General features: G+C 50.8%; 1 protein-coding gene across 6 annotated transcripts in view; it reads right to left on the bottom strand.

Moving 5' to 3' along the window:
* Positions 1 to 14,982, bottom strand: part of MKX (mohawk homeobox) — a 49,292-nt gene extending 34,310 nt beyond the window's left edge. For 2 of the 6 annotated variants that reach the window (XM_075047017.1, XM_075047050.1), the window contains exons 1-4: positions 13,124 to 13,425; positions 10,695 to 10,854; positions 3,790 to 3,943; positions 2,276 to 2,611 (exon numbers count right to left, since the gene is read on the bottom strand). In XM_075047017.1, the coding sequence (XP_074903118.1) occupies positions 2,276 to 2,611; positions 3,790 to 3,943; positions 10,695 to 10,854; positions 13,124 to 13,305 (832 nt within the window). In that variant the 5' untranslated portion in view covers positions 13,306 to 13,425. Of the gene's footprint in view, positions 1 to 2,275; positions 2,612 to 3,789; positions 3,944 to 10,694; positions 10,855 to 12,867; positions 13,079 to 13,123; positions 13,426 to 13,632; positions 13,708 to 14,955 lie in introns of those variants that run through there. The other 4 variants (XM_075047033.1, XM_075047023.1, XM_075047030.1 and 1 more) reach the window with 4 other exon arrangements.
* Between the last annotated feature and the right edge of the window lie 949 nt (positions 14,983 to 15,931).

The raw sequence follows: 15,931 nt of genomic DNA, 5'->3' as shown, positions 1-15,931 counted from the left end.
CATAAAAAAATAAAACATCCTTATTTATCTCTTCCTATCTAACAATCATTTGGATAATTTCATCTATTTGTAAATAAATTTCATGAATGGGTGATAACTTGAAAATATCTGCTTTGTTTGTGAAGGGCTCAATTCCTGCACACTACAACATCATCAGAAAAACATTAAGGGGACTGTAATCTTGTAGCTGAAAAAAGCCTATTTGTACCTATTATTTCCTGAATGTGCACACATATGTAGGAAGAATAAACCTAATAATATAGTGTGTGCACATGATCTTTTTCTTTCTATCAGCAGGCTACTGCTTGTCTGCTTGTCTGCTTTGGAAGTGTAAAAAGAATAAAACTGTATCTTCAGAGTTGCTGGTATGTATCAAAGGCCATAGCACTTCAAAACGTTAACAAAGATATTTAAGAACTGACTTAAATACGATCTCAAGAGGAGTTCCAGGAATGTCAGTTATGAACTTTAAGGCCAAATATACTGGTTTTTAGTCATTCCAGCCCAGCTTGTGAACTCACACAGTTACAGTGTGCCTGTCTCAGCCTTCTCATTAAAGACCATATTTTTCAGTGCAGCTTGAAACTTGGCAAGAAGAACTCAATCCAGTAGCAAATTTATTACAATTTTTAAAAAGTCATTGTGTCCATTTTTAAGTTATGGTATAAAAGTACAGAAAACCAGAAGGTTACGTATCTGAGCTGCTGAATCTGTTCTTGAGTAACATTTCACTTAAAAATAAAACTTGGCAGAGAATATGCCCATAACGCAGACCAAATGCATTTGATATATTGAAAAAAAAAAAAGCTAAATGAACAGAGAGAGTTAATTTTGAAACTTATTTGTGTATGCACTGTTCTTGCTCCCCTCAAGATCCCGTTCCTCTGCAGGGACCCCACTCCCCTCTCAGACATCCTCTGACAACCTACATGCTCCAGCATCCTCCTACCCCCACCAGAGCATTGAGCCTCCTGCAACCCTTGTGGCCCCTCCACAGGGACAAAAAAAATCACATGAAATGTGCCAGGAAAGAGAGGGCAAAGGCTGTAAACTTGAGAGGTTGCAAAGGCGAGGGGCACCCGAACCTGTCTGCCAGGGAAGCCAAGGGGAACCAAGTACAACACTTGAATCTATACTAACTTTAGTGCAAAGCCCTCCAGTATTTTTCATCAATATTCATCCATCCCAAAAGCGATGCTGCCCACACACAGGGTGGTCCCTGGCAGAATAACCCTCTGAGAAAGGCCCCGGGACAACGCGAAGGGCTGCTGCGATGGTTGGAAACCCTGACACGTTGGCAGAGACCTCCAGAACTTGGGATGCAAAACTTCATTTTTTTTCAAAGATAAGGGGACAGTCTTTGCCTTACGTCCCCAAAGAAATACAGAACAAGCTTCACAAGAGGAGCCTTCCAGCACTCCCTGCTCCACGGGGACCTGAGCAAATCCTGATCTTGCCCTGATTCACAGCAATTTACTGGCATGAACCAGGCAGTCCCATGTGCCGCCTCCCGACTGGTAACACGGCGGATGATATAAATCATGCTTTTATGTTTTTATTGACAAGATTAAAATAACAAATTTTGTGTGACCCTTCAAAAAAACATTAAGCCAAGATATTCAGTGGCCAAGTCTGTGGCCCCTTAGCTCAGTGTACTCTGTCTGGAGAGTGATGCAGAAATTGGTCTAAACTAATCCATGTATTCCTAAGAGATGCATGAGCACCGAAGGGCCACGCACCAGAGAAGGCACTCTGAGGACAGAAAAGATGCTGTACAACAGGAGAAGGTGTTCATGTGCACTCCACTGGGAGGCATATGGCTCATGTAAGTGGCACAAACAGCCACCTTGAAATTTCAGAGCTTTCCTGTTCCTCCCAGCTGGGGCCATGGAGTACTTTAGTCCTCCTTTATTCTAACAGAATGCTCAAGAGTTTTCTCCTTCTTTAGGCTTGTCTTAGTGCTGACAAAATGGCCTGTAAGCCTCATTTCAAAAATCAGCCCCATAGCTCCATTCAAAAAGCAAACCAGCTTCATTAGTAGTCAATAACAGCATTTAACTTCAATACTGCAGGTAGAACTTCTCCAGTGAATGAAAGTGTGGACAGGAGTTATCCACTCTCATACGACAGGATGGACAGGAGTGATCTACTCTCATACAGGAGGGTGGACAGGAGTTATCCACTTTCATAAAAGGCACGACCAGGTGACTCATTCCAGGTGACGCCATACACCAAAGCTGGCTGTATTAGAAATGATGCAAGAAGAATCCCTTACCTGTCCGGTAGACAAAATTGCCTTCTGTCTCTGATGATGACGGAGACACCAATTCTTCCTCAAATTCATTGGAACTAAATGAACCAGAGTGATTCCTTTGCCTTGTTTTTTCCATCATAGCTGCATTAGTAGCCATGACATGTCTCAATGAGTCATTTAGGTAACGATTCAATAAGCTGCTTTTGTATTTGGGGGGTGACACGTAATCCTCATTGGCACTTGTTTCTGGTCTCACTCCTGTTTTTATTACTGAACTTTCAGTTTTAATCACAGTGTGATGAACTGGTTTGTTATATCCCCCTTCATTCATATGGTTTCTTGGAGGATTTTCTCCATCTGAAAACAAAAGAACACAGATACAGTAATACATCGAATATCTAATATTTAACAAGAGGCTTTCTCTACATGTTTTAAATTGCTATAAATAAAACTAAAACTAGACAATAACCTTAGACTTCAGCATTAGACAATGATTTTCATTTTCTTCTGTTCACACATTGCTCACAGTCGTTCCCAGGGTTCTCAGATGTTCCAGCTATTCCAAATTAATTAACTGTAGAAAACAGTCTCTGGGTCTAATTTGCTCATGAGCAGCACAATGTAGGTAGAAAAAACTGAGAAGTGCCTTAAACCAATGATAAGCATTTAAAAATCTGTGTGAATAAGCAGAATTCTTACTATCATAACTTGAAATTTGGTTCTCCTGAATACTACAGCATATTTAAGCATATTTGCTTAAACTGTACTTTTTAAATTGTCCTGCAACCAATCTTTTAAAGGGAAGTGCATACCAAAGAAATGTGAGTACAAACTGAAACTGGAACAAAGAGAATTGAAACTCAGTACAAATTGAAACATATTCTTCTAAAAATTCACATACAGATTTCTGACAATGTTCTGTAGCATTTGTTCCTGTTGATGTATCTCCATGTCATAACCAACTAAAAAAAGTACCCACAGGCATAATTAATACAAACGTTCTATTAAAAAATATAGGGTGCTATTTTAAAAAGTCCTGCATTTGTTAATTTGGATAGGAAAGAGAATTTCAGTGCACCTTTTAAATTCAGTTTACCATATAATAAGCCCCACTGAAGTTAATCAGATTCTCTTGTTAATGTTGTGATATTGCTATAGCCCTTCCATCAAGGAAATTAACAGTCAAGAGATTTCTCATTTCCTTAAACCAACAAACGTAATCAATTTTTTATTTTAATGCAGATTAAAAGAATAGGCTTGTAGAATCAAATGAACTAACAATCATCTTTCTAGTAACAATGCTATATGAAGCAGGCAAATAACATGCAAACAGACTGTCACCCTGATTAACCTACACAATCCTGCTTTGCAAGGCTGCTCAGTACTTGGGAGCCAAAAATGGCACCTAATTCATAAAACGTAAAGGTGAATGCACTGAGGGCGTCTTGTGAGAAATCAGAGCTAACTTAGGGTATCTGATACTTTCTGAATATATTTTAATTGGTTTAAAACTGATGAAAAGAGCGTCAACAAACCTTCAGAGCATGAGTCATCGCTGCTCACGCTGAGTCGTTCAGCATTTCCTTGAACATATTTGTTATACAGTTTTATTCGTAAAGCCCAGCTAAGATCTGGTTGCCTGACAGTATTCTTCAGGCGACGTCTTGCATTGGCAAACCAGTTTGACACCTGCATACAAATGAATGTATTAGTTTCCCTTGAAATGATGCAAATAAACAAATCTAACCCATAGAGGTTTTGTGAGTTTTACGTATGCCCTAAGAAAATGGCAAACAAAGGAAACATGAACAGAAGTCCATGAAACTATCACTGAGCAGAGCAGGAACCTCAGACAAGAAGGCAGGTTCAGGCTTCCCACCCTTCACAAGTGTTAGCAAACCCTCATTACTAACAAGGTTTTAATTAAGGTGTCCCTAAATACTCATTTTATATTCATCTTTCTCTTTTTATTTTAAAGGTAATGCCCTGAACTTTCAATATTAACCTTCAATTTGCCTTTGACATTTATGTAGGCTACAATAAGGCTGTTGAACAGAAAAACCCATTCTGAACTTTGTTATGTAAAAGCCCACATTCTGCCTCGTGCTTTATCAGTACTCTAAGTCTGACAGGTAGTGGGTATCAGGAAAGTCTTACACAGAATACAACGTACTTTGAGTCACTGCAGAAATCAACCATTTGCTCTACAGAGCAGCAGCTTTTATGAACTCCTTCTGTTGTGGAAACCCTAAAAACCAGTGAAGATGCAGATTCCTCACAAGGTGACTACTGAACAAGAGACTGGCTTGTCTTCCTTCTCAGCTACAGAGCATTTTCTAGAGTTTGACATTGCAAAATGAATACACATTACTATCCTTCTAGCATACAGGATCACCACAAAGTCAGGCTCAAACACATGGATTTCACAGTGCTTTAGGCACCAAAGGAGCAAAAGAGCATGGTATGGTCTTCTGTGCCAGCAGTGCTAATCGAACCACCAAATGGGATGCGTGCACTTGCCGTGACTTTGCATGAAAGCATACCTGAGAAAATGCTGGCCTTGATTCTACTGTAACTTAAAAATACATAAAATAGGAAATAGTGATACTGACAGAGTGACCTTTCCATAACCTTACTACAAGCAAGAACAGAGGCAAGCTACCTACACTCTAACACTATTTGTTTAATGATAAATCAGGTCTTAAAAATGCTATTTACTCCTTGCAGGAATAAGTGTATTTTGACATGACCTCTGCAAGAAGGAGGCAGAGTAGCATTACTTGCAAAGGAGAATGTAAAGAATGTCGGGAGTCTATAGCCCCACTCACATCTTTGTGTTGTGAAAGTGCACACAGAGGAAGCTGGAGACTACTGCAGTCATATTCTGACCTGGGAACGAGCATAGCATTTAATTTATGTCAACCTGCAAAGCAAGTTAACACACATTTTATCAATACATGCTACCCCACCTACAAGAAAGCCAAACCGTAGACCTCAGTGTTGGATTTTGGCCCTAGTTTTCTCATCTGTCTATTGTAGCTAAGGTTGTATAAATCGCACAGAAGTATTTGGCTAATTATTCTGGATCGATAATCTCTTCTAGGGTGATTATGAGAAAAATAAATACTATCTGCTTAAAGGAAAAACAAAACTTCAGTTCAGAGTCACACCCAGAACTTAGCTGTGGCACCTTAAGACTGTCATTTTGATTTTACTTAAAATCACGTTTACATGAAACAGGCTTCCACCGAAAATACAGTGAGCCCTGGATCAGCGCTCAGAGGCCAAACACATACCTTTATGAACTATGTAGTTTACTATGACAGGTTAGAAGACCAAAACTGTGGCTGGCAGAGAAGAATAAGTAATTTTTATTCTCTTCCAAGGCTACTTGTTTATATCCATCATATTGACACAGCAATCATTATAGTAAACCAGAAAGGTTGGGCTGGAATCCATCCACTTTCTAATGCCATTAACAAACTCACTCCAGACTGCTCAGCTGAAGCAGCAGTCACCTGGCTGCTGCATGATTTAGTATAACTCTGAGATCAAGTATGTAACGATAGAGATGGGTCAATCCAGGGTCCCACTGAGCATTACAGCAGTTACTGCAGCATCTTACAAAACTGACAGCTTTCCAACCTCTCACGAGAAAGATTTCATTATGCTCCATTTCATTACATACTGAAATATTTCATCAGTGAAGTGGCATGTACAGAAAAGAAAGATAGGGTAGTATTAGTGTGACTCATACAAAAAAGCAATTAAATTTAGCAGGAGTGATTTTTGCATGGTACTCGAGGTTTATTTTGGGCTCATTCTCCCCATACCAACACTTTACTTCTGCATATCAATATGAAAAGATGAGTCATATTTTAAGTCTTCTGCTATGAGAGGAGGAAATAGTAGTATTTGATCATTATGAAAGAACCTGAAGCCAGCATTTACAAAAGAAGCTTTCTGCTAAAGCACAAAGCAGCAAACTCACTCCAGAAACTCGTATCCAAAATGCAATTACAATGAGGCCCATTAAGCTGAAGGAAAGTTAGGCAAATCCACTTAAGAGATTTTTAGGCTAGATCTATGGTGTGGTATCTCTGGGTGCTTTCCTGCTCTTGGGCACTGGTATATGCTGCTGGGAAACCCTGATCGCTAAGACATCGAGAGATTCAATGTCTCTCCCACTCTTCAGTCTTGGACAACCTCCAGGATTGTGGACTGGAAGAGGCTGCACGGCCACAGGCTGTACCAGACAACACGCTCACCCTCAACTCCGGCCACCGCCTGAGCTATTACAGGCTGTTCCTGACTCCCTTAACGCCAAGGACAGTTTTGTCACTAATTTCAGCCACCCCTAATGTTACCTTGTGTATCCATGTGGTCTTTAAAAAGTTGCATGCCTACCGCTGTAGGTCCCACCCACTACAAGCGCCTGTTTGCACCACACTTACTTAAGCTATTACAAAAAGAAACAACCAAAGCTGCCAAAAGCCATCCATCCTTTACCATGGTCCCAAGTTACACTACTGTGACCTCCAAAAATAATAAAAAAACCCCAAAACAATGATTTCCATACAAGCCAGTGGGAAAATCTGTGTCTCAGAAACCTCCCAAAGAATTAAGTATCTTGCAAAAACACATGATGAAACTCACTATTCTTGGAAAGTAACAATCATGTAGTCCTTCAAGAAGTAAAACGACAAAATCCAAGGAGAACGATAATAGATGTGCTTTCCAGCATTCATATTTTACAGCAGCTCAGTCATTCCCAAAGAGCATCAGGTACTTATATCGGCATCATGAAATATTGACCCTCTGGCTTTACTTCTGAAGAGACTCTTCAATTTTATTGTAATTTGTTCTGCTTCACTGCTTAAGAGTAGCCAAAGTTTCAGAAAAGGAACAGAAATCAAGTGATTATCCTCCTCCAGTAATCCAGATATGCCTTTATGAATCTGAATACTATTAAATCCGTAGCAGCACATGACCAGTATAATAATCCTAGTATTGCAAAAAACTTCTCCTCAACAATATGGCCATTCATGTTTCTTTCTGGAAGGAATATACAGCCATTTTTCTTTTTTATTTCACAAGAACATCTAACCCAAAATTTAAATAAAATAAATCAAGCATTGTGGTAATAATACAAATGAAAATGTAGCATATTAATAGGACAAATTATTGGATTCTGAATTGGAATCTAATTGGAGTAAAACATAAAATGCCTTTTCAAACTATATTGCTTTTTTTGTTTCCTGCTTTGGCAGTTGGGGAAGTAGAAGACTTTGGACTGTTCCACTAAAAGCTGTAGTAACATTTGCCTTGAGGACTCCCAAAGATCTTGTTGGCCTGCTCAGGAATAAGTCAGCCCAGAATTTGCCCCAGGTTTTACTATTACTTATTAAGAAACAAGATGATTTATGACTCCTGCGAAATCCTACCTCCTTGAAAGAGTTTGACTTTCCTTCTGCAGTGCTGTCGGACATGCAGCTGGAACAGCCCCCTTGCTGTCCCACTGCACCCGGGAACAGGGGGTTAAGCCAAAATATTAGTGAGGCAGAATAAATTAATTTAAAACCAGCCAACTGGGTGATAGCAAAGCTAATGAAAACAAAGTTGTGGAAGATTTGACATGCAGATACTGTCCTAATAGTAACAGTAGAAAACAGGGCTGGATCTTCACCTCCTTGTCTCACAGAAGGTTCGGTTTTATCTGTGCTGCAGTCCTGCAAAAGCTCCTGTGGCTAGATAGTATGTATATATCATATACATACTGGAATAAGGTTCATTAGATGAAAGAAAAGCATGTGGAGAAGAGTTACAGCTGTATTATCAGTATTACTGTGACCAACATCATCTTCCAGGCAGCTGCTGAAGACCTTTTCCAAGGTCGGCAGTCAGGTGAAAAACAAAAAACCCCAACCATTCATTCCCTAAACAGCACTGTGGCGGAAACTCAAAGGGATTTTCAACAGTATCTTTTGCCTTCCCTAGGGCTTCCAACAACAAGGCGTCAGCACACGAGGGATGCTGGGAAGAGGTAGCAGCTGTCAGCAGACAACAGCCTCCACAGGAGTGGAAAGCTGTGGGGGCAAGTATCCGCTCCCACCCAGAGCAAACACCACGGCACAGCACCGAGAAACGGAAGAAGAGTAGGAAATATGAGAAAGGTCAGCAAACGTGAAGGCGTGTAAGCCGGAGAAAACATCATACGCCGATTCCTGGTTCTCCGACGACGTCTGGTGTTACTAGATTAGAAAAGCAATCACAGGAGACCCTGGCTGATGCTTTTGCAAAGTGCCCCTCCTGGGACAGAAGCAAAGTTTTCCAACAGACACCGAAGCCCAGTCCCGAGCCTGCCCTTGGTTACAGCACTCAGCTGAAAGAGCACAGCCTTCGGGGAAGCTATTTCAGATGTACCTGGCGTGACTGAGATCACAGCCTGGCGCCTTCTCTCTCATTCTCAGAGAACAAGAATTTTGATCTGGATTACGGTCTTGTTCTTCCTGGGCATCCGAAAAATAGATGTGGGGTGTGTGTTGTTTTGTTCTTCCAGGCTCAGGAATTACTGCTGGTGCCACACAGATGTATTTACCTCTCGTACAGATGCTATCGTATTCCTGGATAAAAAGAGCACTGCACCCAAATGATGGAAGAAACATCTGGGGTTTCTTTTTGATGGTGTGCTTCTGTAAATGAAGATAGATGTGCTGGTTTGCACAGCTCTTTCAAACATTACAGTTCATAGAAATGAGGCTGGTCAAATTCAGCTTCAGCGTAAATCCACTAGAGTCACTAACAGATAAATGTAGCCCTCCGTGTTTCTTTTTAATTTAATTCTACACCTTACGTAGATCGTAAAACTCTGTGGAGTAGTGGCCATGGCTCACCTGATGCTTTTATAGAGGCTAACACAGCATATCCCTATCAGGATTTATCAAAGCTGCCACGAGAGAAATACTGCAAAAAACCACCGGTTTTTTCCCCCTTGTCTGTTCATTCCGAGGCATTTATAAAAGAACAGAAGAACTCCTGAAGATGTCATTATTGTGAAAGTCTCCCAATATGTATTCTGGATGTACGTTTTAAACCTCATGTAAAAATACAGGAATATTCTAAAAGCCACAGTCCAATAAGCTACTCCTATTGAATTATGGCATTGAATGGATAGTGTTTATGTAATCATATTCTTAAAAGTCTGAGCAAACCTTTCATGTATATTTTTTAAAAGCAAGAGAAGTTGTTTTAACTGTATCTTCCAGTTATAACTGGCATTTTCTGAGACATTAATATTATTTTTGTCAAAGCTTTCGTGTTTGTTCTAGTGCAAGTTTCACAGCAAGGTACTAAAGCGTAGAAGTTTCCCATTTCGCCATTACTAGGATCGAAGTTCACAGCACAGGCTTTTTTGAAGGAGCACTCAAAATAATAATGCTGAATTACCACCTCCTTTTTCTAATACTTCATGTTATTTTGATATCTTCATGTCCTTTGCAAAGTGACGCATAATGTGTTAGGCAGAGCGCTGAGGACCCAATCCTGCAAACACATGTGTTTCATTTTATGCACCTAGCAGTAGCTTGCAGTAAGGAAATTGGATTATTCACAATGCATAAATCTTTGCAGCATCCAGACCTGAGATAGCATCACTCAGCAACTGATAGCATTTAACCACATATTTCAATAGAGTGCCAGATGGCAAAGAGAACAAAGCAATAAGATTTATAAACGTTCGCAGCCAACTTTATACCTCTTACTGCAACACAGCTGCCAGTCATTTCAGGGGAGTTTTACCTGAGAGCAAAACAATTACTCCCTATGTCTAATTACACTATAATGATAATTCCGGCAAGACTGAGAAGCACAGTCCCTGCATGCTGAGCCGGCGCACACAGCGTGTGTGGTAACACTAAGGTCTGTGCAACAGGTGATGGTTATTATCAGAACAATGCAACCGTTTCCATTCTCGCCCATTGTCAAAAGGGAAAAGAGTGGCTCCCTACAATTTCCTCTACAATTCCTCTTCTGTGCTGAAATCTCCCATTACCGATTATTTTTTTTTTAACCTGAAGGTGTTTAAAGACTAAGCAAAAATATTTCCACTCTATTTATGAACGAGATGAAAGGATGAGGGCACCTTTTCCTCGGAGGGAGAGCACACACACTTTTGCCGATTGCCTTCAGCGCCTCCCCAGCCGGGATGGCCCAGATGTGTTTGGGGGATACAGTCCTGCTGGAGGGGGAGCCCTGGGGACGGCAGAGGGAAGGATGCGCGGAGGAGCCCCGGCCTCGCTGGCTGCACCGATGCCTCCCCCGACGCCCGGCCCTGCCCCTTGCTCAGCTCACAGAGGGGCTTTGGCTGGTGCTGCCCCTGTCCCTCCCGCCCATGAAACGCCCCAGAGCAGCCGCGGGCGGTGGGGGTAAGGGGTTCTCTTACCTGCACCAGGGTCATCTGGGAGCCGAGGGCCAGCAGAATCTTCTCGGTCTTGGTGGGGTAGGGGTTGTCGCGGTGCTTGTAGAGCCACTGCTTGAGCGGCCGCGCCATGTCCTGCAGCGCCTGCCGCTTGTGCCGCACCTTCCCGCCGCTCTGCCGCGCCCTGCCGCGGAGAAGGGGCGCTGAGGGGGGCGGCGGGCACCTGCCCGGCCCCCCCCGCCCCGGGCACGGCCCCGGGCACGGCGCCGGGCACGGCGCCGGGCACGGCGCCGACCTCCCCGCCGCCGCGGGTGCGGGAGGCGTGCGGGGATGCGCGGCCTGCCCCAGGGGGGACCCGGCCCGGGGGGGGGGCTGCCCCAGCCCCGGGGTGCTCCCTGCCCGGGTCTGGCCCTGGCCGGGGGGAGCCGGACCCCGTCCTCGCGGGGTGCCCGGGGTCTTCCCACGGCCGCGACCCTCGCCCCGGGCCGGCTGCTCAGGAGGAGGCGGTGGCCGCAGCTCCCCCGGACTCCCGGTGGAGGGTCCGCGGGAGCGGACCCAGAGGGGCCGGCTCGGGGCGCCGGGCGCTGGCCGCGGGGATGCTGCGGGGGCTCCAGCGGGGCGGGGGCTCCGCCGGTGCGGCCCCTGAGTGTCCCGATGCTGCCGGTGCTCGGCATCTGCCAGGCGTGTGGTCGGTGCGTTTACAGAGAGGCCAGGGCCGGCCTCGCACGGCCCCGGCCGCCCACCCCAGCGCGGCGCCCGCGGGAGAAGAGGGCTGCGGGGCGGGCGGCCCCCGGGGCCAGCCGCCCCTGACCCCCCGCCCCCGTTTATTTGCCACTCATAGTCAGGGACACCCGCGGCATCGAGCACCTCCCGGGTCGTTTCCCCGCCCGGAGCCGGCAGCGAGGAGTGCTCCCGGGGGAGCCGGCGTGCCGCTGCCCAACGCCGCCGGCAGCCCCCGAAGCCCCGCGCCCGCCGGGGAAAAAAAGGTTAAACCGGGGGGGGAGTGAAAGTCAGGCCCCGCTAGAAAACAAAAAACTAAAAGAAGGAAAAGGTGTTTCTTTGTTAAAAACCGGTCGAAAATAAAAAGCGAGTGAGCAAAGCGGGGGGAACCAGAAGGAAAACCCAGAGGCGGGCTGGGGCCGGCGGCGCGCCCGGCAGGCAGCGGGGCGGCGCGGAGGCTCCGGGCGGCGGCGGCAGGGGGCGCCACGGCGCCGAGCTGCGGCGTGCCGAGCCGAGCCGGGCCGGGCCGAAACGAGCCGAGCCGAGCCGAGCCCAGCCGAGCCGAGCCGAGCCCAACCCAGCCCAGCCGAGCTCAGCCGAGCCGAGCCCAACCCAGCCCAGCCGAGCCGAGCCGAGCAGCGCCGTGCCGAGCCCTGCCGAGCCGAGCCCAGGCCGAGCCGCGCCGTGCCGTGCCGGGCTGAGCGGCCGCGGGCGCTGCCTCGTCCAGGGCTCCCTCGGCAACCCAGCTCCGGCGCGATCGTCTGCTAGCAACATTTCGATGAAACCTAACCTGAGTCCTACCACCCAGCACCGCCGTTAAAAGTACGAGCTGATGCAATCGTTAAGGTGGAAATTCGGCAGTAAAAACAGCTCCTCGGGATTTCTCGGTTTCGGTGCCTCCTGACTCTGCTCCTAAGTCTTTACTTTGTAAAGCTGACCCGAAATGTCTGGTCCGCGCTCGCTGGTTCAACCCTTCGAGCTACGGCTGACAACGCGCCGGAGCTAACACGTCCTCTCATCACCTCCTATTTCACCTGTTCCAGCACAAAAAAAAAAAAAAAAAATCAGCCGCAGATGGCTCAGCCGCAGCTGCCTTCCTAGCAAACCCGATCCTAACATCACCCTGCCCAGCCCTTGACTGGCATCGCGCTAGTCCTTTTTAAGTCCTATCCCAGGGAACGCACCGACAACGCAGCTCCTTCCCGTCCGTTCGCCCAGCGCGCTGCAAACCAGCGGGGACGGCGGAACAAGCGCTGGGGGCCGCGCAAGTGTCCGCCCGCCTCAGCCCCGGCCGCGAACCGGCTGCCCCGGCACCGCCGGCGGGGGTCGGCCCCGCGGCCGCCCCGTCCCCCAGGTTTCACGCGTTCCGCCTTGCGCCTCTGTTTCGGGGGGCTTTAATTACACGAAGCGCCCGACCAAACCGGACGAGCCCCAGGTTGTTTTTGTTTGGAGGCAGAGAGGGGGAGGTCAAACACACCGCAGGACAGGAGCGCTCTGTCTGGCACATTCCAGCCCAATCGGACGCCTCTGCATCACCTATCGCCGGAATTTCCCACCGTAGCTGTGGAATGAGGGTCCCCGAGAGTACGGCCCCGGGGGCGTGGGGGAGGACCCGTCCAGAAACCCGTCTCGCAACCCCAAACCGGCTACGCGGCGGCCGGGAGCGCCGGCAGCGGCACGCAGGGCCGCCCCGCGGAGCCGCTGCGCGGCGCGGCGACGAGCGCACGGCATACCCCGTCCGCCGGTTGCGCAGGCTGAGGCTCTCCTTGATGGACGGGCTGTCGGGGAGCAGCACCTCGGCGTGGTGCGGCCCCTCCACCACCCCCACGTAGGGCCGGCCGCTCCGCTCCCGCTCCTTGGCGTCCTCCTCGAAAAGCACCTGGCCGCTGAGCTTGCTGAAGACGATGGTGTTCATGGTGGGGGGCTGGGGGCCGCCGTCGGGCTGGCCGCCGGCTCCGAGGTGCGGGGGCTCGCTCTGCGCTGCGGGGAGGCGGCAGCGGTCACCGGGCAGCCGCGCCGAACCGCCGAGACCCGCCCGGCGCGACCGGCGGGGGGGGCAGCGCGGAGGCACCGGGCGCCGCCTGCCCACCCACGGGGGGGGGGAGGGGGCAGCCCGCCCCTCCCACGGCCCGGCCCGCTCCCACGGCCCCCCCCACCCCCCCGCCGCCAACCCCGGTCCGCTCCCGCGGCCCGGCCCGCTCCCACGGCCCCCTCGGCCCGGCCCGCTCCCACGTCTCGGCACCTCGCCGCCAGCCTCCGCCGCGCTCCTCGCTCCGTGTCGCAATAGTTCGGAGCGCGGGTTTTCTGTTGGGCTTGGTGTTTCTCCCTCGCTTGCGCGCTCCCTCTCTCTCTCCTTCTTTTTCCCCTTTCCCTTCCCCTCCCCTCCCCTGGAATGATTTCCCCCTCCCCAAACGGGGAGGGAAACGAATTGTTTTTAACGACCACCAAATGCGCAGAGCCGGCGCCCGGAGGCACAGCCGCCCCGCAGCCACTCACACCGTCGGGACCGCCGATCCCCATCCCCGGGGCGCGGAGTGGGGGTGGGCACCACCGGCGAGGGGACCCCAGCAAGGGCACGGGCCCCGCCCGGGCAGCGCGGCGTCGGGGGGCGGTGCGGGAGGGGCGGTAGGAGCCCGGCGAGGGGCAGCCGGTGCACGGCTGGGCAGTCCCCGGTGTGCACGGGGCGGGGGGGTGGGTGCCCCGGGGAAGGAGGCTGAAGACACCGGCTGGGGTCACGCTGCCCGCGGGAGAGACCCCCGTCGGGCGGGCGCGGGGCACTGCCGGCGCGGCGGCGGCAGTGCCGGCAGCCGCAGCCTCGCGCCGCTCATTAACGCCGGCGTTTAATGAATCCGGACCAGGAAACATCTACCCCCCCCCCCCCTTCTCCGTCTCCTCTTGTGTGTCGTCGCCCCGTCCCGTCCCCCACCCCCGGCCAAGAATTATAAATTAGACCGCAGTCCAAGCCGGGAGACAGCCCGCTCCCTTTAGCATCCCCGGCGCGGCCGGCGCGCCCCCGCGGATGTGCCCCGGCCTCCCCGGCTCCCCCTGCCCCGCCGCTCCGCACCCCCCGCCGCCCTGCGGCGCAGCAGCCCGGCCCCGGCTCCGCCGGGCTTAACATTTCGGTTACTGTGCGCAGAAACGAAGAAGATGGCCACAGTCAATATTTACAAGGATGTAATTCAGACGTTATGTGACCGCCGCGGGTGAACGGGGAGCAGCCGTCTGCGCCCGCGGGCCCGGCGGGACGTGCGCGGCGCGGACCCCCCCGTCCGCGCACCCCACCCCCCCGTACCCCCACGGCACCTCGCTTCCCCGCGGGCTCCTTGTCCCCGTCCTTGTCCCCGCAAGCGTGACCCCAAAGGACCTGCGTCTGCACAGCCGCTACCGGCTTTATCCCTTCCCCTCTCCGACGCCCTGGCCTCGTCCCCTCCCGCCCTCCCGGGCCGGAGAGGCCACCGCGGAGGGGGTGCGCGGCTCCCCGCGGCCCTCGGCGCTGGACCGGCGGGGACAGGCGGTCGGGGGGCTGCCGCCTTGCCGGCCCCGGAGCCGCGGCGGGGGCAGGTACCTGCTGCGGGCGCGGCCGCTCCGGTTCGCGGCGGGGCACGGCGGCGGCTCCTGCCCCCGGGCACCCCCGCCCGCTCGCCGCGTCCCCCCTCCCGGGCTCTGCCGCGCCGTTTCTGCCCCGCCGCGGGGTGCTTTCTGCGACCTGCACCCCTCCCTGCACCCTTCCGTCACGGGCGCGTGACGTCACGGGCGCTCTCTGCGACGTCACACAGCCGCACGCTCCCTGGAAGAGGGGCACCCTGGCGTCGGGGATCACCCACCCGACTGTAATTTCTCCGGTTGCCGAAGGGAACCAGGAGGGAGGTTGGGGAAGGGCAATGCGCTGAAGACGCCCCATCGTTGAGGGAGAAAAATTGCTATCCCCAGGGTGGGAAAAAAACCCACCAACAACTTGCTACCAGTCCCCGGCCGAGAAAACAAAGGACAGAAACGGGTGTAAATGACCGGGGGAGCACTTCTGCGCAGCCCGTGCACCCCACGCTTCCACGGGCCTTTGGGCAAAGCCTTGTTCGAGGCTCCCCCACAGCACACGCCCTGGCCAGAGCATTCAGAAAGAGCTTGGGGGGCAAGGGGGGCATACGGGGACACAGTGGGACGAGTGCCTCCGGTTAGTCTGTGCTAACACGCTTAGCCGGGGCTTGCTGCAGAACACGCAGCTCCAATCACTGCCATGCCCAGCTGAACTGTTTATGACCTGGGAAGTGTTGTTACCTTATAGCAAAGGCAGACTGAGAAAGTGACAGGCTTGATCAAAAACAAGCTCCTGAGGGCTCCTGCTCACTCCGGAGGAATGGGAAGGTGATCTCAACCGTTCGCAGCCTCATACAAGTATTTGCCCTGTTGTCTTGCCATTCCCCTCTCCCAGCCCCTCTGGCACAGCAGGGGTGACCCTTCTGGCAGGGCAGGCACAGGCTCTGGCCCGCAGCTCCGGAGGGGAAGCACGGATGGGGCACAGCAGGTTTCTGTGGGCCCTGCAG

The sequence above is a fragment of the Buteo buteo genome, chromosome 2 (assembly GCF_964188355.1).
Source record: "Buteo buteo chromosome 2, bButBut1.hap1.1, whole genome shotgun sequence".
Classification (NCBI taxonomy): Eukaryota; Metazoa; Chordata; class Aves; order Accipitriformes; family Accipitridae; genus Buteo; species Buteo buteo.
This window is presented reverse-complemented; position numbering and strand designations above follow the sequence as displayed.